Here is a 24,769-nt window from a genome sequence, read left to right as displayed (position 1 = left end):
GATGTCCGGGTGGAAAATACGCAAACCAATTTAATATTTATAAAAAAAGACTACAGCAGTAAGAATACAAAATTACAAAAAATAGTACTAATTAATATAGTTAACTGTTTATTACAAAAAAAGCGTGAAAATATTGGAGTATTAATTTCAATTAAAATAAATTTGAAAATAATTTAATTAAGAACTATTTTTTTAAACTATGCCACTATTAATTCTTAAGGGAAGTAATACTGAAAAAGGAAAAGAAAAATTTTATAAATTAATAATTCAATAAAATATAATTTGATTATTGATTCCCTATCATTTAAACAACATAGAACTTTATAAATAAAATATGACATCGACTCTTCGTCTATTTCCTGTAAGTGATATTTGCGTAAAATGTGTCATTCGAAAAATATTTTTAACCTGCAATAATATTAAATTTATTTGTGCAACCACCTAGGAAGTGGATATTCCTGGCATGTAATTCAACCATTAGAAACTACAAATCTTTTTCATAAGAAAATTTGTTTACTATTTTAATTGATATTTAGATATAACTGATTACAATTCAACTTTTATCTTTTCCGTGATACTGGCAGTAACGTGCTTACTTGCTAAATCGAAAGTTCCGTATTTTATTCACGACTAGGATCTGAAAAATATATTAATGTATCGTTACATTTCTTTTGTACTTCCTTGTATGAGGTAAAGGAAGTATTGTAATCACGAAAAATTTCGGTTTTCGAATTTCAACGGATATATCCATTTTGATCATCCCTGAATCCATTTTGACTAGGTTCTGCCTGATTTCTGTACTTACGTAAGTATTTATGTCGCATAACTCAAAAACCTAGCCGTAGAATGTTGAAATTTTTGATTTTGGACTTTTACGTAAATGCAGTAATAAGCCCTCACCCACCTGCTTGGTTTAGTGGTGAACGCGTCTTCTCAAATCAGCTGATTTGGAAGTCGAGAGTTCCAGCGTTCAAGTCCTAGTAAAATCAGTTATTTTTTCACGGATTTGAATACTAGATTGTGGATACCGGTGTTCTTTGGTGGTTGGGTTTCAATTAACCACACAACTCAGGAACGGTCGACCTGAGAGTGTATAAGACTACACTTCATTTACACTCATACATATCATCGCCTGAAGTATTATCTGAAAGGTAATTACCGGAGGCTAAACTGGAAAAAGAAATAAAGTAATAAGCCCTCATTGAGAGATTTTCAACTATATATCATAAGTGGTACTTATTTTATTGGTTCCAGTCTTATAGCCAAATAAAATTTTAATTAATGAAATATTTTGATCTTACAAGGGGAAGGCACATCTGACTCAAAATCCGACTTCATCTCCTTTTTTTTAATTTAAATATATTGATTTATTAATAATTTTTAACTTCTGATTGTAAAAGAAGTTTTACAATAAATAATAATTCAATAATAACAATAAAAAAAATATGAAAAAATTAAAAGTTATTAATAAAATAAAATTTCATGTAATTTTCATTAAAAAAAAAATGTTTATATGGAATTTAATCGGCGGGCAAGCCAGTCATGTGGTATCCATATCAAATTTTTTATTTATAATTTTGAGTAGTTAATACTGTTTTTACAATTTTTCTCTACATCAAAAAGATTATTAATTTGGTTTGAAATTGCATAAAAAGTTGTTTTAAACCATATTTCTTTGGAAGAAGTATAGCGTTCTTTTATCCGGGGATCCCGGGTTCGATTCCTGATCAGTCACGGAATTTTTCATACGCTACAAAATTCTATTTTCATATTTCCACGTACATGTTTCAAAAGCTTCTGTGTTAAATTAATGAATGAATTCATCACATTTTATACTACATAAAAATAGAGTAATTTAGAAAAATTTACGGATCTATATAATTTTTACCCTTTAAAAAAACCTTTCCAAGATCAATTTATAAAAAAATAAATTTAGTGTTTTTCTTTGAATAAGAATAAAGCTGGGGCAAAGTATTGTATGACTTTCCCTGCTACGCCAGCAAAGTAATATAATACCTTGCACAGCTTTTTCATTGCAAAACCTTTCCAAGTCTTTGCAATTCAATCATTAAAAAGTCATCACTTATTAAAACACACAATTAAAAAAACAAAAAAATTTCCGAAATTTTTAATATTATTGTGCCCCATATCAGTAGAGGGTTTTTATTATAATAATTATCGAAAAACTTTTTTATAAAGAAGTGATCCTTAAAAAAAATAAATTAATTAATAAAAAAAAAATAATTGTTTAAAAACAATAAAGAAATAAAGTGTAACTTTTATGATAGTAATAAAAAAATGGCTTTTTAGCTTGGGTATATTATATATAGAGGCCAAAACTTCTGAAATTTTAATTTTCTTTAAAGTGACCGAAAAAAAATGTTTAAGAATAAACATTAAAATAGGTAGAGCAAAAAAAAAATAACCAGAAAAAACGTTCTTTGTATATTTCAATTTTAAAAGGTGGGGTTCATTTTTTAAAATTGTTTTTTTTTAATATTTATTTATGCAATGTAGGTAACAGATTTGCCAAAATAAACTTTTTTTCTAAAGCGCTTCTGAAAAAAAATCGAAATTGGTTTATTCGTAATATCCCTCAACCCCCTGAACTAATTTAAAAAAAAAAACAATTAATATGATCAATGCCCCATATATAGAAATATCTGAAGAAATTCGGTACGGTAAATTCTGATATATAAGGCCAAAAGCAATGCGACACACATACGTACATTGTGTTGTTGGTCTAGTTGAACTATACGGACCTTAAAACGGAAAGATTTGTAAAAATCCTGATACACCTTTTTTGAAATGATCACCATTCTTTCCTTTTGAATAGAGCTATTCTAGCTATATTCGCCGGGGAAGTAAAAGAAGGAAGACTCTAGAATAAGATAATGTAAACTTTATGACTGAAATTAGGAGACATTTTAAATTCTACAAATGTCTCTGGAAAAATCCAACAAAATCACTGTCATCATTATTTTTTTATATTTTTAGTAACTGATGGCATAAAAATCAAGCTAAAAGAAAAAAGTGAAAAGAAACGATAATTATATTAGACTGATTTTAAAATAATTCAGAGTATATAGACCTTATTTAAATTTTATTTAAATAAGTAATAGAGACTATATATTGATTAATTTAATGAGGTAAAAACGTCTGCCAACATGTAAATTAAGCAAAGAAAAGACAGCGTCAACCAAGGCTATTAGGAATTGAGATTGACTATTGTGAATGAAAGAGGGGTTACGAGTGATACATTAGAAATTAGTGGCGTTAGTGACAACTGAGAGAGATAGGTTAAAAGAGAGATAAAGACAGTGATAGAGAGAATAAGAAACTTGGGGGGGGGGGGTATCGTCGTATATTTATTCAGAAGTAGAGTTACACAAAAGGGTGTTGATCAGCCCTTGAACTGACTGACTGATGGACGGAACCAAAAGGGAAAGATCACAGGCGGTAAGGGAATATTAAAGGCATAGAGATAAGAGGGGTTAGTTGGATGGTGGTGAAGGTCGGTAAAGGGGAAAAAGGGAGGACGGTACGACTGACTGACGACTACCGTGGTGGCGCAATGATGATGATGATGATGATGATGAGGCGACAATCAAGATCACCCGCTGTGAGGCAATCAAGTCAAAATTAATCTTATTCCATCAAAGGGTTCATTGCAATTGTGTTGATCTGTAGAAGAAGACGGATCGCGTGACACACACATACAAACACACATAAGTAGCGCAAATATACATCAAAAGCAGGAAGAGTCAATATTTATTTTGACTCCAAACTGAATATAGTTACAGAATGAAGATATGTTTGTATACGAAAATAATACTAATTAAACGGGAAAAACACTGTTAATGAAACTCAAGATATACGTTTTCATAAAAAAAATCAAAACCTACAAAAACATTAATTATTTTCCAAAAAAAAAAGAAGATAATAATCATAAAGCCAAAATACTAGCTACAACTCACACGACGAGTTACCTAAAAAAATAAGATTTCCAAATTGGACAAGTCAACAATTGATTGTAAAGTGTGTTTTTACACTTGGAAAAGCTTAGGAAATGTTATATGAGCTTAGCCTAATTTGTTTGCTTTTGTAACTTTAGGCTACATATATTTTTTTTTTTTTTTTTTGTTTTTTTTTAAATGTAGTTTATTACTTACAATTTAAAACTGAAAATATACCGTCTTGAGTTCCATTTTTATAAAAATTAACATCAAAACAAAAAACAATTTTACCACCTTTTCTTTCGACTGATGAATTAAATCACCACAGAAGTTTTTAAAGAAGTATGGATATACATGAGAATGTGAAAATGGAAAGTTGTAGCTTATGAAAAATGCCATGTTTGACCGGGATTCGAACCCGGGATCACTGGATGAAAGGCTGAAATACTACCACTCTACCTCGAGATCAGCGATTTACGTAAACATATTTTTATATTTTTTATAAAGCAAAACATCCATCTATATTATGTTATTAAATTTTTATTGACGTTTATCTAAATTTTAGAAAACAGTTTTCTGATTTTAATAATATTATTGTATCACTTTAATTAACTTTTATGCATAACTGAACTTAAAAAAAAAACCTATAAATTAATCAAATAACTTATAACCGGATAAGAAGTAAAAATTATGGAAAGACGATAATTCTATTTTACTTAAATACTAAACAGCAAATCAATTTAAAGGTTTTTTCTGTATTACTTAAAACTAAACATATGTTTTAAATTTGGTTGTTAAAATAATACCAAAAAAAGCCTAGGAAAGCAAAGTAGCTTTGTTACAAATTTTCATTTGAAAGTTTAAAAATTTACACTTAACATATGGAAAAAATTAAAATTGGAATTAATTTTCTTTCAAAACTACTAAATCATGATATGTAGAAATATAGTTAAATCATAGTACATAAATTTTAACTTAATATATTGGTTGCTGAGATCATAATTCCTAATCAGGCAAAAATGTACAATACTTTTAGAAAAACCCAAAATTAAAATTTGAGGTAGATTTCATAAGAAAACTACCTATTGTAATGAGTACCATGATTTAATTCCGGAAAATGTCGACATATCTTCGCGTTTCACATCCCCCAGACCCCAAAACCGCCTCCAGTTCAAAAGTTTATATATTTCACTTTCTTGTGGACACGATAACTGCCGTAATTTTACGCCAATCACTTTCAAATAGATACATAAAATATAACGACCCAAAATCTCGGTCGAGTTCGTTAATGAGCAAATCGAACCATGGAGGTTTTAATGGGGGGGTCTTTTTCAGAAAAAACAAAATATCGCTATAACTTTCTTATTAAGTTAAATATCAAATTCGTTTAAAGTTCCTACTATTATTTAGATAAGGGCCTAAAACGTTTCTAAGTAAAGTTTTTTGATATCACCTACCATTGGCCCAGGAGATGGAAAAATGAGGTTTCGAACACAAAAAAAAAATTATATCTCCCTTAATAGACACCGTATCGAATCATTTTAAAATGGTCGTTAGTCGTCTAAACATTACCTAAAACGTTTGTCAGTAACAATTTTTGATATGACTAACTCTTACGGCAAGGGATGACCAAAATGTTGCTGGAAATATGAGAAGATGGGGCTAGTCGTACGCTGAACATGTGAAACTTTTTTCATATGCAACCATTGTCGTACTGAGTAAATTTGAAGTTTTTCTTAAGATTAAGGTGGAAATCCTTTTTATCCCCTATTTAGCGCTGGGGCTACCTCCGCCTTCCGGCGTGCGGGATTTTTTTTAAACCCTTGATTTTTAATTTTTTTAACCCTTAATTTTTAACCCTTATTTTTTAATTTTTTTAAAGATTTTAGGGTTATTTAAACCCTTAAATCTTTCTGTAGTAATTTGCTTTTTACATTAACCTCTTTTATCTTCTCTCTTATCTTGCCGTATCTCAGTTAATCTCGCATTGACTAATTGTTAATTGCTTGCAATCTGTTTATCTAAATGTGTACTATAGTATATTTCTATGAATAAATTAGCCGCATTTCAGTTATCCTAGAGTGGAATATTTCATCTTTAAGAAAATTAGTAGAAAGTTTGTGGCTTATCTTTGTTATTTCAACTTTCGTAATCTAACTCCCATATGTTTCTGGATGTAGACTGTAGGTTATGTCAAATTATTTTCTTGCAAAATAAGATAAGAACATTTTCAACTGATTACTTTTAACTCTTTTTATCATTACCAGTTATTGATATTATATAAGTATTCTGATGAGTAACTCATGAAGTCTGTTGTAAAATTTACGGGTATAATAAATTAAAAAAATATCTAATGCAAAATAAGCATCCAAAGTAGAGGTAAACAGAAATAAGGAGGTACTGCAGTTTACTCATTTACCAAAAAAAGAAATACATCCGAAAAAGATTATTTTATTCTATTTTGAATTAAAATTCGGAAAGAGAAAAGAGTATGGCTATTTTACATCATTTTACGCGGTACAATATTTTGCTACCTCTTACAGATAAGATCCTGTGAGAAATATCTGTATGGTTTTTGAAAGAGAAACTTTAAAAATAATCTAGATTTTCTTTTGATTTTATATTTATAAAATCGGATTATCTGTTTTAAAGGTTTGAATTGAAAATTTTAACGAAAACTCTTTCGAAGTTTTTAATTTTCACTCTTGTAGAAATATTTTTTTCGGCTTACCAATGATGATATTTTATTAGGAAATTTCAAGACGACAAGAATAAAAATAATCATAAAATATTATATTCTGTAAAATAATTTTTTGAATTTTCACCGACTTAATTAGGTAAGAATTGAAGCCCGGAGGAACGCAACTGTTATAGAAAATAACGTTGTTTCTACCATGCAAAACTATTATTACCTTCTGTATTCGACTTAAGCTGGTTATATTTATAGATTACACAATAATCGCTAAATCTGAATTAAAAATATAAAGCACTCTAAATAAAATAACCAAGAAATAAATAGTTGTCTATAAATCTAAAAAAAAAAAAACAACAACGCGATAAAACAGGTCACACTGTTGTCTTATAAAAATAAAACATTAAACAAAAGGGATGATAGGAGGAATGGGTAGGTGGATTTTGTTAAGGTTAAGACGAGATCAATCAAATTGTAATTGACAGGGTTTGAAGTTGGCGACTGCCCTTAATGAGGGAATGATTAATAACCTGGGGGCGGACAGGCCACAGGTCGGGCACGTGGAGGCTGTAGACGTTAACAGTGATCCGCCTCCATTGGCTTCTTCCACGCCCCCGAGACGCTTAATGTTTTATCCTCTCTTCATGCGGCTGTCGTTGTATTTTGGAAACTTCCTGTGCCAGTGTTAGAGTACCGGTATTTCATTCTTGGCACACCGCATATAACTAATTTTAAAGTTACTAATAGGTTAACTAGAATAGAATTCGCCCGTTTATGTTTGTACTAATGGTATATTATTTAAAATTACCACAAGAGCTTATATTTAAAATTTTATAGAAGCGCGAAGGTACGGGACAAACATTTTTTAATAAAATAAAGTTACTTTGTCAATTGACTAATTAACTTTTCTCGCGGAAAAAATCAAGGAAAAAAATAAGTTAAAGAAAAACAATTTATACACTTAGTTATTTCTTTAAAACAATCGCTAAAAACAATTTGTAATAAAGGTATGGGCATACAGTTTAAAATTTAATCCTACGATACTGTTTTCCGTTATGATCTTGCTTATTTATTTTTTTTTAATCAGAACAAAAATAAAAATAATTTATACTATATTTTCTCTAAGCAGCAACAGGGTTATTCACAATTGCAGATAATTTAAGGTAGAAAAAATATTTATTATATTTAAAATGTCAAGGTGGACGGGAAGTTTGAATCCAGAAACTTACGGATGAAAAGTTATTTTCAATAAATAAATTAATAATTGAAATGAAATAATAATTAAATAATTTTTGCTTATGAATTAATTCACAACAGAAGCTTACACGTAGGAATAAGGATATGGAATTTTGTAGCGTATGAAAAACCATCCCTGACCGAGAATTGAACTCGGGACTCCCAGATGAAAGTCCAAGACGCTACCATTCCGCCACAGAGATCGGATCTTTATTAACTTTATTTATTTATTTCATATAATAATTTTCACATATCTAAATTCAGATGCATCTCCTTCGAAAGCTAAAATTGGCACGAAAAGAAGTTTTTATTTATCATATTTAAAAATATATATTTAGATTTAAATAAAATTATTTTGAGTTCGTTATGTATATTTTCTCGCTGTTTTAGTATTTAATATTCTATGCACTCTACGTAGATGTTTTGATCCATTTTTATGTATTTGATTGATAATCGGTAGTTTTTAATTTTATGTATCGACATTCCCATTAATCGGCAATTAATTTTTATTATTTATTAGGTTATGCTTTCTCTATATGATTAAAGCCTATTGATTTTAAGGTTATATTTATCCCATATAAATAGAATTTATTGGGATAAATTCGGGTTCGAATCCCGATCAGGCATGGAATTTCACACGCTACAAAAATTGTCATTCATCTCATCCTCTGAAGTAATATCTAATAGTGGTCTTGAAAAAAAAAATTAATTTAGTTTTGATTTTATTGTTGTATTTTTGAATGATATTGTCATACAAAAATGCACATCTTTATTTGTGCACTGTAATTTTATTAATGGATAAGAAGTAAATAAAAATGAGGGGTGTGCTATTTAAATAAATTTAATTCTGTGTTTTGCGATTTATTATTTACCAGTATCCTATTCGCTGTTTCACCTTAGATACATTGTACTACACGTGAGTTGAAAGCTTGCCCCTCGCCGACTTCTGCGTCTAGTGTACGAGTTTTTGTATTGTACTAGCCTGTTGTTTGCATTTTATACATAACGTGTCATGTTATTACTAATCGGATGATGTCATCTGGTTACGTAGTACAACAAACCCCGCTCGTCATTACCGCTAGCCGACAGTTCGGTTGGCAAAGACAGGAGCAAACCTTCGGCTCACTTAAGAGTACATGCGTACAGAACTTAAAAAATTGGAAAAAGGTTTTTGGTAATTATGTGTGGGCTGTTGGTATCAGAGTTATCGCTAATTATAATTAAAATAAAATAGATAAAGATAATAAAATAGAACAGATAGTTGAAATAGATAAAAGATCTGTTCCCAAAATCATATTTTAATGAAATCAGGAGGTTATTGAAGTTGTTCAAGAAATAACTTTCCGTCAGCCAAAGCAAAGTCAAGGAGTTCCACTCCTATCTTTCAGATAAACCCACCGTGTTGGTTTAGTGGTGAACGCGTCTTCGCAAATCAGCTGATTTCGAAGTCGAGAGTTCCTACGTTCAAATCCTAGTAAAGGCAGTTACTTTTATACGGATTTGAATACTAGATCGTGGATACCGGGTTTTCTTTGGTGGTTGGGTTTTAATTAACCACATATCTCAGAAATGGTCGACCTGAGATTGTGCAAGACTACACTTCATTTACTATCTTTCAGATAATAATTTTCACGGTGTTAATCAAAAGCTGATTTGAGGCCTAATATACTTTGCGAAGGTTGAACTCGATTTTTAGCCGAGCGTGTACACTGCTCTTCAAGTCTTTGGCATAGATTCACCTTTTCTACGATCATAAATTCTAGTAACCTTAGAATTTTTACTTCCTATCTAATCACCTTGCCGACCTAGGCTTATGAAAATATCCAGATTGAATACCAGACTGAAAGTCGAATCTATGCCAATTATGTGTATGATGGAACTTCTCTGTTCAGGATATAAAAATCTACAGTGCCACTTAACTCGCATGAGGATGAGTCACGCGGGTCGCCGCCGGATTAAGCAGTGGTTTTCTAAATTTAGAAAAATACTTAATTACTTCCTGAAGAAGTCTATATTGATATCGAAATTCAATATATCTCAAACTATCAAAAGTTTATTAAATTTATGAATAGTCTTCATTCCCGTTTAATTGCCAAAATAATTTGTTTTTACGTATATTACGCTAATAATATAAATTGATATTTTATAGACAATGTCATTAAATTTATTAAATCACATAACTCTGAAGACGTCGATATTGACATAGAGGATGATCTATATCGACGATGACACCTTTTATCACATATATAAGGGATAAACTTCGTTTTTTATTTTTGTTTTTAAAGGAACATCTGTATTTATTTATTCTACCTCAAAACTCTTTAAATCTTTACCAAGTAATCGATTTCAATGAAGATGTATGTTTTCATAGAAGTATCGGGAATCTGGAGTATTATTTATTTATTTATTTTTTTTTCAAAGTAAAAGAAGTTCTAGGCTATTTATTTATACGATGGTTTTTTTCATAATTTATATAGTAGTGAAATTGGTGAGGTTTGAACTGTGGCAAAGATTCAGGAGATCATAAGAAAACTAAATTAAAATTTTGTAATGATTGCTTCTGTAGTTTTCGCGGTTATCAGGAACAAACGAAATACATTGTGTCTTTATATGGTAGTGGGATAATTATGATCGGAAACAACTTGAATTTACTCTAGAGCGTTCACAAAGACCTGAAGAGCAACGTATATGCTCGACTCGAAATTGAGTTAAACCTTCAAAAAACTAGTTAGGTCTCAAATAAACTTTTAATTAACACTCTGAAACTTACTATCTAAATAGAAAGATATTGAAACAGATAACATAATTTTAAAAAAATAATTATTTCAATGCTAAAAAATGGAGTGCTGCAACTCCTGGATTTTTCTATGCCGGAGGAAAAGTAGTTCTTCAACAACTTCAATAACCTCCTGATTTCATTAAAGAGTCATCTTCTGCATAAAGATTTCTTAGATAATTCTAGACAGTACAATACGAATTTCAACTGAAATAATTTGAACGAAACGAGATAAGAGAAGGGAAGCTGTGAATAAATCTACGAGCAACAGCTCACGCATGATTACTAAAAAATTATTTCCAATATTTGAAATACTATACGCATATAGTGCGGGCAAAGCCCCGACGTGGGATGCTAATCGAAAAAGTTATTATCTAAAAATTTTCTTTTACTTCTTCAATTATTATTTTTTTTTTTGATTAGTTTTAAACATATAAGCCCATGCACTAAGGGTTATGTATTTTTAAATTTAAATTGGTTTTTAAATACTTAGAATTATTTCTTCTTCTGAAAGTTGTAAGAGAAGCTAATTTTTTTTTTTAAATTCAGAATCAATGTTTTGAATTTAAACAGAATCGTTTTGCATATCCCAAGCAAATTTTATTTAATAAATCTATTTATTTTATCGTAGTAGATAAGACATAATTTTTAATAATAAAATCAATATATTGATTCTAGGAATATTAAGCAAATCCGATTTTAAATTATTTTTAGAATCTCAGAAACCCTAATTCTATTGGTACTACTTTTATTAAATCATAATATTATTCATTGTTGCATTTAGTTTAATCAAACATGATGCTGTCTCCAGATATTTCAACTTTTACATCATCGGGAGATTTTATTTTTAGTATTGATCGTGAACAACGGACAAAGGAATTAACAAATATATTACAGTTCATATATTCTGTATCAAAAAATAGTCCACTCGATATTACTTTAGATTTTTGTTATTATTTTTTTTTTATTTCAGGACAATGATGAAATAAGAATATAATTACGATCTTGTAGCAAACGGAATGTTAGGTTATTGCATTTCATTCAATGTTCTTATCTCGATTTGGTCTGTTTGTTCGCGGGTTACGCAAGACCGGCGGAACTAATTTTAAGACATTTGCAAAATGCACTTGACTTAAGTAAGATAAAATATAAGTTATATTTTTATTTAAAATATTTTAATCTGTATTAGAAAAAATCTACTAAACAGATTTACCGTATACTTTTGATCACGACTGCCAATTGGCTGGGTGAGTAATTTACTACAATGACGTCACGGCCGGCTCAAAAAATTTCCTAAAAATTATATTGGCTGTTTTTATTTTATCAGTTTTCCTCATTTTCTGTTGAGCTTTTTTATACATATGTTATATTTTTATAAGGAGACTGAGACGTAAATGTCATCTTCGGTAGTATATCAGTGTTCGTATTTAATGAAAATGCTCGCTTCAAATTACAGCCTACATAATTTTTTAAGATTTTATATTTACCTGTATTATACAATATAGATAAGAAGAAAGAAAGAATGAAGAAGAAAAATTTAGCTTTTGGAAAATTTAGTTAAAAGAAGAGACAGACTTATAGGCCACATATTAAGGCATCCAGGAATAGTCGCTTTAATATTGGAGGGACAGGTAGAAGGAAAAAATTGTGCAGGCAGGCAACGTTTGGAATATGTAAAACAAATTGTTAGGGATGTAGGATGTAGTGGTATACTGAAATGAAACGACTAGCACTAGATACGGAATCTTGGAGAGCTGCATCAAACCAGGCAAATGACTGAAGACAATAAATAAATAATAATAATAATTATACAAATGATTCACGAAGAATCTTGACAAAATTTCAAGAAAACATGTTCTACTGGTGAAAATAAGGAACAATTTCATAAAAAGATAGCTTCGGAAACGCTTCGTTAGCAAATAGCCTATCGGCCAAGCGAAAGATTTTGCCAAGATTTCTACGTCTTCGGTAAAACTAAGCCAGTCTCTAATTCTTGAACTAAAATTAAGGTATAAATTTAGTGATTTTATATAAAATATGAATTGAACATTTTTGAAAAAATAGATCTCAAATCTGTATTTTTAAAATTTGAAATAAATACATAAAACTGGGGTCGAAAACCTATCTATGTTTATAGTAAAGTAACTTTCTCTAAAATCGTATTGATAAAAGTTTATACAAGTTTATTACATTCTTCACGTTATATTCTGGTCAACATTGGGATATCACAATAAAGTATCCTGATAATATTAATTAATATATGTTCCATTAAGAGATTAACGATTCTGATTGATTGGCTGTAGATGTTACATTCAATGATGAAATTTGACAGAATTTTACGTAAACTCCAAAACAAATCATAAAAAATATACTATAAAATATTTACGGTAGAGATGAATGGGGTATGGCTGGAGCAGTTTCCTACTATATTATTTCAAATCCCCTAAATTCAATAATATTGACAGTTTTTACAGTTTCTGTTTGTATAAATTTGTATAATTTGTATATTGACATCTCTTTAGGCGTATAACTCAATAACAAAAACAGTTTAACGAAAATCAGATTAGTATCTAGTGCAAAGGCGATCTGATTCTGTTGTATTTTCGCAGGTATAAAAATATCACATTTTATGAACTTTTTAAGTGATTATTCTTCATTTTTAGGGGACACTAAATTTTGAAGGTAGTAGAACTTCATGAATAATTTTATTCTTACGGTTTTTTTTAAAGTTATTAAAAAAAACAATATCTGCAAAAATAATACTACAAATAACACAAAGTAAAAAATATAAAAATAACTATTGAAAAATTATTTTGTTGCATAACAATAAAAATTTTATTAGTTTTTTAAAAGTTTAACTATTTTAATTTATAGGCCTGACATTTTTATAATAGTAATATTATTTGTAGATAAAAAATCTTATAATAATAATAATAATAATAATAATAATAATAATATTATTATTATTATTATTATTATTATTCTGCAGCCAATTTTTATCATCTTTGGTTCTTGTAAAATAACTTTGCAATATTTTCTTCTTCTTTTTTTCTTTTGTCCAGGATTATTTCACTAACTGTTTCTTTTTTTTCTGACTAGATATTCTTGGTATTTTTCTTTTCTACCTTCTCAAAACACTTAAAATTTCTTAATTTCTCCTCAAACATATTCTCTTTTCATAATGTCCTCCTTTTTAACGCCTATTTTTTCATGTTTTTTAAATTTATTCTCTCTATTGAGTTAACTGTTTTGAGATTAGAATTGAAACGATCATATATTTTCTGTGTTATCTGTTCTCACGTAGCCGGATTAAATGTTCATAAAACATTATTCTTCTTTTTTAACTATGTCTGATAGATTTTCATTTTCCAAATAAATTTCTTATAATAATAATAATAAAAAATTATTATTTTAAAGAGGTTTAAAATAACTTTTATCCGATATATAAGGGATAAATTTCGTTTTTTAATTTTTTTTTAAAGGAACATCTGTATTTATTTATTCTACCTCAACCCTTTAAATCTTTACCAAGTAGATCGATTTCAATGAAGATGTATGTTTTCATACAAGTATCGGGAATCTGGAGTATTATTTTTTATTTGAAATTAATTTGTAACTGTTATTTTTTTTAGGGTAGACTCCCTTTTATATATATATATATATATATATATATATATATATATATATACATTTTGAAATAATTACATTTTACTTTTATAACTTATTTTTACGCAAATAAATATCGAAAAACTATTTGTCAACTTTTATCAAGAACCTATAGGAAACGTGAAAATTATTTTAAATTCAGTTATTTAATAAATTGCGGTGAGATATAGACTAAAAAGAAAAGGTATAGATGTAAAAAAATAAAAGAATTTAGGAAGTGTCGAGTAGAAAATAAAATAAAAAGAGACGTAATTAATTAAGAGTAGACAAGAATTAAACGCAACAAGTATAAGCTATATGTCGTTCGCTTGGTTATACGGATTTGTTGAAAGCTCTAAAAATAATAATATGACAAAACAAATAGCATTTAACCACACAGTTACAGTAACAGAGTTAAGTTAGGTGTATTTTATAAATGGATGACAGCAAGTATACGCTTAATGATATGCCACCTAAATCACTGTATTATTTGACTCGCAATCCCTCCCCCGATCCGTTGTGTCATTCCAACGCTCGCACTCTCTCTTTATCTTTCTGTTTACCCCTTCTCATTCAACACCGTCTTTTCTTTCTCCGCTTCATTAGCTGCTTTAACATACTAATTTTCAATTCAATTTTGTTTTATCCCATTTTTTATTCCTTCTCAGCTTATACTCTAATTTATAAAACCTTCCGTTATTCAATAATTTAGCGTATATAAAACTGTTTTTATATTACTAACAATCTATATGTAATCTTTAAACAAACTTATACAAAAATTGTTATAAATCTATCCAGTTTATTTGTTTTGTTTTTTATATACTTTTTATTGTGGTTTTACTTTATCGCTTTGCGTTAGCCCAGAATAAATTACAAGACCTTTAAACAACTGTTTCGTTGTGTATTCCTGTAAAAAGACTGCAGTTATTACTAACAGTAAAGCTTTAATAGTAGTTTTAATAGAAATTTTATTTGTTTTTTTTTACATCCTTTCTCAGTTCTATCTTATACTCAATTCAAGTTAAGAAATTACGTAGATATTGCAGTAGCGCTGATAATCCTTTAGAGAAGACAGTAATCTTATAAAAATTCCTATTATCAAACCACAACTTCCGTTTTATCTACCTCCTGTTGGATTTTACCAAAGGTCATCCAGATTTCTAACAGTGATTTTTAGTTTTTGCTTTGTTAAAAATCTCTTTTACTAATAATTTTCCTTCTCGATCTACTGGGTACTCGTCTTTTACTATCTACCCGGCTCACGAAAACATGAAATTCGGAACTAAAACTAATATCTACTACAGAGCAGGCGACATAGGTCAATAATTTCTTTATTTATATTATATTATTATTGAAAAGATTTGATTTCATACTCAAGGATAATTGTCTTTAAATGATGACAACTAAATTTAGATCTAACTATTATCATGGGGCCTGCCAACTCTAGGGAACCCGATGCGAGACAGCAGCCTTATCCAAGTACCATCTCTCCAAGCACAACCGAACACACATTGTATCCATCGCCCAAGAGACAAAGCCGGGACTCAGATATATAATTCTCTTCAAATACAGGTTAATTGCAAACAAATTCCATTCTTTTTGATATCCTAAATATCAATTTCGTCTTCAATTGTCACCAAAATAAACAGACCCTTGGAGAACTGATTGTTTTTTTATATATATATATATAAATCACTGTTCTCTAATTTTTTTAAAATAGGGGTTCCTTTATGTAATGTTATTTCGCCTAACTGTATTTTGATATGCTCTTATGACATAAACGTGCTTAATTATATTCACAACACATTTTGAAGATTGCAGAAAAGACTTTAAGAGAAAAGCTCAACTAGACTGTCACACATCATGTATACCATTACAAATTTTTATAAAAGTTCCAGTACTTTTCATCTTCATGTAATGTAAATTTATGTTTGAAAATTAAAGTAAATCTAGAGAAAATTAGAGTATCAATCACAAATCGCATATTTCGATTCTCTAGTACCACCTTTATTATTATAAATTTCATTTAAGAATTCACTCCAAAGTCAGTACATAATAAGATCTAACAATTTTCCCTTCAATCTTCGTAAATTAATTAATTAAGCATTTTATCATACTTGAGTCAGTAATTAATAAACGTGGTTTATTATAATAGGGGTCTTTCAAACTGAGCGAAAAAACTGACAGATTGTGGTGACGACGTAATGATATTTTTAAAATTTTCAAGCGTCATTTATTTTCCGTAGTTTTTGAAAATTCATCATGGAACGCTACACGCCTCAACAACGTTCACAAATCATAAAAGTTTATTATCGAAATATGGAATCGGTTACAGCTACGTATCGTGTGCTTTGCGACATTTATGATGTGCATAATCGGCCAAACTAAAGCGCAATTCATCGTTTGGTGAAAAGATTTTTAAAAAAATCTTTCTCTAATTGCTATAAAACACCAATTCACAAAAGAAATGATAGGAGTCAAGATAATATTGCTGCAGTAAGTACAAGAGTTCCTGAAAATCGAAATTTATCGGCTTCACATCGCTCCCAAGAATTGGGCCTTTCTTCAACAACAACATGGCAAATTTTGCGTAAAGGTCTTGGTCTGCACGTATATAAGATTCAACTATTCCCGGAATAAAAGCTACGAGACCATTCATTCTTTGCGTCAACGGTTTGCTGATTTTATACTAGAGCAGATCAAAATGGATCAAAATGGATCCAAATTTTCATAAAAAAATTTATCTTTTCAGATGAGGCTCATTTTTGACTTCATGGCTTTGAAAACAATCAAAATTGCCGTATTTTGAATGATCTCAATCCACAAATTATTAAATAGCGACCGCTAAATCCGAAACAAAATCACTGATTGGTGTGGATTATGAACACACCAATCATCCACATGATTGGTGTGGATTATATCCAGACTGTGGTCTGGATTGATGGGCTGGTGGCATCATTCGACCACATTTTTTTTCAAGAATTAGCAAGGAGATGCTGTTATAGTAAATAGTGAATGGTATCGAGCTATTATTCGTGATTTTTTGTTTGCAAATTTGGAAAATCTTCATTTTAATGAGATGTGGTATCAACAGTATGGTATCACATGTCACACAGTTGCTGAAACAATTCAGTTGATGCGTAAAAAATTTGATGATTGGATAATTTCACGAAATGGTGATGTCAATCGACCACCAAGATCGTGTGATTTGATTTCCTTAGACTTTTTTCTCTGGACAATGACCCACGGGGACAGGCGTTCTAAATAGTCACAGGGAGATTTCCGCTCTGTCTTTTTGTCTGTCCGCTCTGCCGGGGAGCTGGTGGTGAGGACGGTGGAGGAACTGTTCCCGCAGAGGCACGATGTCTGAGAGGAGGTACGAAACACGGAGCCCAGACGTCTCACTATGGACAAACTCAAGAGGACCGCCGCCGTACTGAATGCGAAGATGAATCCGAGACCAGATGGAGTGCCTGGGGATGTTGTAAAGACTATGATTAAATGACACCCCTGGATGGTCCTGGACGTGTTCAACGAGACACTGCAGCGAGGAGTGTTCCTGGAAGGAGGCCAGATTGGTACTACTTCCAAATCCGGATACCGAGACAGGTGAGCCGGGGAGATACCGTCCGTTGTGTCTACTGAACACAATGGGTAAGGTGTTTGAGAAGCTACTGGCACATAGGTTGAAGAATGAACTGGCTGCAGTAAGAGGCTTCTCACCCAACCAACATGAGTTCGCCGGCGGAAGATACACAGCGGATGCCATCGAGAGGGTGAACTCCTGGGCCAAGCGCAAGGCAGCAGCCACCTGGTGTCGACATCGCATGCCAATGGTAATACTACTCGATGTCAGGAATGCCTTTAATAGCATCCCCTAGAAGAAGGTCAGAAATACCCTGGAACAAAAGGGTGTCACCATCTACCTCAGGACAGTTCTTAACAGCTATCTGCTCGAAAGAAGAGTGACAGATCGGAAGGAGGGAGGCTACCACAACTTCAACATGAACCCGGGGATGCCTTAGGGTTCAATTCTGCGGCCCCGCCTCTGAAATGTAGTGTTCGACGGGTACTCAGGCTGGAGTATCCCGGAGACACAGAGGTTGTGGCATATACAGATGAGCTGGCGCTGCTGGTATCGGGGCCGATGAAGGGGACGTGGAGGAGACTGGAAATGCCAGCCGTTGGTTGGTGGATAGGGGACTTCGGCTGGCACCAGAAAAAACTAAAGCCCTGGTCATGGCCGGAAGGATGAGGTTAAGAGAGATCATCCTGCAGGTGAATGATATCCAGGTGGACAAGGCAAAATACCTGGGCGTATGACTTTAGAAGAACAAAGGTTTCACACCAAGCATATCCAGTATGTTGTCGAGAAGGCGGAGAGATCTGCGGCGGCACTGGGCAGGATAATGCCCTGGTATGGGGCATCCAGGACTTCAAGAAGGAGACTGGTTATATCGGCGACTGTCTCAATAGTCTTGTACGCTGCGCCAGCACAGGGTTGCGCTGCTTATAACAACGGCGTACAGGATGGTTTTAGGGGCGAGGCGGTACGAGTACTGGCAGGATTAGCTCCAGTGAGGTTATTGATTGAGGAACGAGATCCGAGACGTAGAGGACTGGCACCAGGAGAAGCCAGGCAGCAGCTTTCAGCAGCCTGGCAAGAACAGTGGGACACATCGAAGAAGGGGAGGCGGACCTAGAGGCTCATCGCACGGGTTGAATCGTGGCAAAGCAGATGGCATGGGGAGCTGAATTACTACCTTACACAGCTCCTCACTGCCACGGCAATTTTGGAGCCTCTCTGCACAGATTCCGCCTACGCGTAGACCCTGGGTGTGTATATTGCGGGGAAGTAGATACCCCAAAGAACACCTTCGACTGTGGAAAGTGGGTGCCACTACGGAGAGAACTCGGGGTCCTCAAACTGACGCCGGACGATATGCTGGAGTATATGTTCAGGGGTGATAGAGAGAGACTTTCTGTAGCAGAACTAGCCACAGAGATTATGCTAGAGAAGGAGAAGGATAGACAGCTGAACAGATAGTGAGAAGAAACGGGATGCAACCATGTCTAGGGTGCCTTGGCTGACTCAAATGAGGAGGCGAGGCTCCCCGATAACAACATGCTTACCGTCCAGCAGATCCCAAAAGACCAGCGAAGATCTCAAGAAGTATGTGAAGGATACCGGACTGGAAAGCGAAGGGAGGACAGAGAATCCTCTGCAGAGCTGGCGTTCGTTCGTACTTGCATGGATGGGTGACAGTGATGATGCACGGTGACTCTGAACAAACTGAGCTCGAAGGCACCTCCTGGGGCTGATAAATACTTAAATGCGGTTTCCGGCCTCGGGAAGGGAGGCTGATGAGGTTTAATGGTAGGACGCAACGCTGTAACATCTGCGGAATTGGTTACCGAGCCCGACATTTTGTCCGAAAATTGGATTACTCCCCTAACCACAGGAAAAGAAAGACTTTTTTCTCTGGGGGTATTTTAAGTCACAAATCTATAGCAATAAACCATGAATGATTGACGTATTGAAACCAAATGTTCGACGCGTTTTTAGTATAATTCAAGATGATAAGTGTAAAAGAGTCACGCAAAATTTTGTTTGTAGACCTGGCTATATTAAGCAAAACCGTGGAGGCCATATGAGTGATATTGTTTTTCGACATAATATAATCTTTATAAGCTTCAAAATAAAAAAAAATTATGGTTGATATTATATATACCTTTTTCTTGAAATTTTACTGGAAATAAAATACCCATTTTTTTACACCTAAATTTTAAAATAAAATTAATTTTATATTATTTCCACAATCTTTTATCTAGGTTTATATACGAGATAATTGTATGTACGAATACTGTTGACCGTAGCTACATATCTTTTGTATAGAAGCAATAAAATATATCATTTTCATAGATAGTCATATATATAAATTAATTTTTGATTTACTTTTTGGTTTATTCTTTTTTGTCAATTTTAGCGCTTGACAAAAAAAATAATAAAAAAATCCAAGGAAGTATTATAATTGCGAAAAAATTTGGTTTTCAGATGTCAACGGACGGATCCATTTTGACCATCCCTGAATCTATTTTGACTAGTTTCGGCGTGACGTCTGTATGTATGTAAGTATGTATCTCGCATAACTAAAAAACGATTAGCCGTAGAATGTTGAAATTTTGAATTTAGGACTGTTGTTGTAACATCTAGTTGTGCACCTCCCCTTTTGATCGACTGAACCAAGTGTTTAAAAGATTCATTTTTTGGATTTTTGATTTTTTCTTAAGTGCAGTAATAAGCCCTCATTGAGAGCTTTTCAACGATATATCATCATAAGTGGTACTTATTTTCATTGGTTCCAGAGTTACAGCCCAATAAAATTTTATTTAATGAAATATGTGGATTTTATAAAGGGAAGGCACATCGGCGAGAATCCAACTTCATTTCCTTTTTTTAAACTTTTTTTAAAATTAAATATATTGATTTATTAATAATTATTTACCTGTGATTGTAAAAAAGGTTTGACAATAAATAATAATTCAATAATAACAAAAAGAAAGCCATGAAAAAAAATTGTAATAAAAAATATATGTAATTTAATAAAGGAAGACGCGGTGTCAGATTTTTTTAAACAATATTTATAAATTAAATTTATAAAAACCGATTTTAAGAAGCAGATATTCCTGCCAAAGACTGAACGTGAAAATTACAGAAAATAATAAAGCACTAAAGAAGTGGAAAAATGATTTTTATAAGTAATTGTATATTTTTGTTAGAATGCGGTTTGGTAAAATATTTATTTATTTATATATTTGGATACCGGTATAACAATTTAAAAATTTCAGCGAATAAATGTTTGTAATAATCGAAATGGATGATAACAGTAAACCAAGTCATCGGGTTTTTACATTAATTTGAATATTAAAAAATATCCTGATGTTCTGGAAAATTTGAGACAAAATACAATAGCTATGAGATAGTTCTTAAGACAATATGTTAATAGTTATGGCGTATGCTATTTGGCTAATTGGCTTACCAATAGGTGGACACTGTTGCCTAGGCAAAGAGCGTCAACGTTGTGTACGAGACGTAAGTTAACAACATTGATCGTGACACACCTGACTACTGCTACTTAAAATTACTGTTATAATACTATCAACCAAAAATAAACAAAATACTGATAACAAGAAAAAAATTTAGATAATTTAAAAAAAAATCTATGACAGATGTTGTCAATAGTTATAAAACTAACTGAGATAGTTAATCTCAGTGGCCGGTGCCAAGGCCACTGAGATCAACGGCCAGAGCCATTGCAGTCCACGGGAGTCTCGCCTCAGATGCTTAAGATTTAAAGGACTTAAATTATATACGCTTTAACGTTTATACGCTTTAACGTTATTCAGTGAAGAGAAAATTCCAATGTTGCACAGTATGGAAAATCCTTATTTAGATGATAAAATAAACTCTGTTCTTAAATAATATACTTGAAAATTATTTTTTAATGAAGTTACGAATATTAAAATTTTACTATTTGGTAAACAGGTGAAAAATGGGGATAATTTTTATACATCATTTTCGTAATACTAGTTTTTTTTTTAAATGGATTGCAAAACACAATACAGAGAAGTAAATGTTTTAATAATATTTAAACTTAATTTTCCCTAATGTGGGATCATAAGATATGAAATCTCCAGTAATTTAAAAGCTGATCAATTAAATTGTAGGTGTACTTCTAAATGAAATATAATAAAAATTCTATAAACCTTAAGTGTTTTGGACACTAATTCAGAAAGAAGTACATAATAATAAAAACTAAAACAGCATTTTGTTTCACACTATTTTTTTCGAAACTACGATTAATGCAGCAAAAACTATGAATGATTTGCTGGGATTTTTCACAAATAAAAACTTAATTTAAGCATAAATATCAATGATAAATATAGATATAATTTATATATATTTTCAGTAGTGTCCACTGATGATGGTTGTTTAACAATCAAAATGACCATGTAGGATTAATTTTTTTATAAGCGATTTTTTGGAAGGTAATCTTTTCTCCAATTTATATAAATTTGCTTTACCTCTGTATACATCATTGTTAGAATAGTTCTGTTAGTTCATAAAATAACAGATCGAGCAGGTTAAATTCCTCTTTTTTTCATATTTATTTTTCTTCTTGCTGTTATGTATATATAATCTGTTTTTATTTTGTAAAATGCGTAATTGTATTTTTTCATAACATATATCTTGTGAGTTTCTTCATAAAGAGATACCTATTAGTATCTGGTCTTTACAGTTCTTTCATATATGTTATATTTTTTCCGTAATTTAAGCTGTTTTATTTTAAAGTTAAATGGATGTATCGTTTTGCATTTCTTTAAAAAAAACCAAAGATTGTATTTCTTTTAAAATAAATCTGTCGGATGTCGGCTTTTATTTACGTAGCATCTCATTTTTAACTAATTTATTTAGCGTTTTGTAATTTGAATAGTTTCCTAATTTAATGCAATATTTCTTTAATTAACATTATAAAAAATATAATTCTACAGATCTTAATGAATAAATTTTTTGACTTAAATTTCAACTCAGGGATAAATTACTAATTCAAAATAATTATCTTCTAATTATAACCTAGGGAAATATCTTTAAATTCAGTTTATATCTATTATAAATAAATAAATAAATAAAGAAGTCTTAGACAATTAAGCTGGAATTTAAACAGGTAAATCAAATACTTAAGATTTAAAGAACTTAAATTATAAATACTTTAACGGATAGTTATTCTGTGAAGAAAAATTCCAATTTTAACTATAATATATATCCGTCACGGCTTTGCCCTCGATATATGGGTACTTGGGTTTCCCGTCGCGGTCAGGGAATGTTTAGCCGATCAGGAGTAGCCAGAGGACTCTGCCCCTGCACACCCGGTGTTCATTAAACTCATGGTTGTGAAAAATAATGTTAAATAAATATTAAAGTCTGTTCAATTTATAAAAAAACTATCAGTGAATTGTAATTTCTTCAGAGCATTAGTTTGGTCAGAGGATCCACTAATTGGTTTTTAGATTTCCCGTTGCGGCTTCACTAGCGAAATGCATAATCAGAATTATAAACATAAATTACCATCACAATATTAACAAATTCCATAAAGATTGACTCAATAGAACGGCAAAAATAGAAAAAAACTATTAATGTTTTTTGCCCTTTAAAATATTAAAATTTAAAAAACCCAAAAATGGTATTTAGATATGTATCTGGAGAGTATTTTTAAGTCCAAATCGAGTGAGTATCTCATTTAGTATAATCGGAAACAGGAAAAAATTTGCAATCATTGTTCGAATTCTTTTTACCTTTCCGCGCACAGAGAGAGAGAGAGACAGAGAGAGAGTGAGAGATAGAGAGAGATAGAGAGAGAGAGAGAGAGATAGACACACACCAAAAATCAAGTTATTATTTTAATTTGTTACCGAGACATTAAAAAAAAAAGGTACAATAAAAAACTAAATTTAATCATTTACTGTATGTGTGTATAACACCACGCTTAATAATGTTAGCATTAAAATTGTTTACTTGTGGTAAACAAGGCAACAAATGTCACAGCATAACAACAAATTTAGTGAGCCACGTGATTTATAGATATAACCTCTTGGCGTTGACCCAAAATATCTTTATTACTTAATATAATGTCTGCCATAACATAATCTACTGGTTGATGGTAGATATTGTATAATTTATAGATATTTATTATTTTAAATTATATTCTTTAGTTATTTATTATTTTGGTAATGAATATTTACTAATTTGTCTCATATTTTTTTTCTTAGTATCATTTCTTGTTTTTTCATCGATACCGCTGTTATAACTTTACTATTTAAATTGATATTTTTATTATAATTTTTTTCAGGATAGGTATCAGAAGCATTTTATAATAAAAATATGGTATAATATAAAACAAACCCGTTTATCCGGATCAAGTCGATATAGTTCTATTTTAAACAAATTCATTATTTACTTTTTACAAAAATTTATAACCTTATTTTTTAATTGCTCTTTCAGAATTTTGTTTCAATTTTTTATTTCAAAATTATTGCTGAAATGAAGTACACAAACAGTAAAATGAATTTACGTATTATTAATCTTTGGATTAAATTAGTTAATTAGATTTTCCATATTTATTCATCGGTAAGATTTAGAGGTGGACCTACAGCTTAGATGTTTGTTCATAAATTATAGTAAACTGTATATAACCTTGAACTTACATAATCCTTATAAATATTTATTGGCTTAAATCAATTTCTACCCGACCTAGATTTAAAATTAATGATGTCATGAGAGTTTTTGTGGAATGTGAAAAATGTCAAACCTAACCGGGATTCGAACCCAGAATCTTCACCCAGAAAAGGCAAAGAAGGTATCACCTTCTTTGGGAGATCAGGGAGATCAGCGTTTGTGTGACGTAA

The 24,769-nt window shown here is 31.1% G+C and overlaps 1 protein-coding gene across 1 annotated transcript; it reads left to right on the top strand.

Moving 5' to 3' along the window:
• The first annotated feature begins 18,624 nt into the window (after nucleotides 1-18,624).
• LOC142322703 (uncharacterized) lies at nucleotides 18,625-19,008 on the top strand. The gene has a single exon (XM_075361779.1). It carries the CDS (start codon nucleotides 18,625-18,627, stop codon nucleotides 19,006-19,008), a length of 384 nt encoding a protein of 127 aa, XP_075217894.1.
• Nucleotides 19,009-24,769: the final 5,761 nt, after the last annotated feature.

The sequence above is a fragment of the Lycorma delicatula genome, chromosome 4 (assembly GCF_047948215.1).
Source record: "Lycorma delicatula isolate Av1 chromosome 4, ASM4794821v1, whole genome shotgun sequence".
In the NCBI taxonomy this organism is placed as follows: domain Eukaryota; kingdom Metazoa; phylum Arthropoda; class Insecta; order Hemiptera; family Fulgoridae; genus Lycorma; species Lycorma delicatula.
Note: the sequence above shows the minus strand (reverse complement) of the source record. Positions and strands in the feature narration are given on the sequence as shown.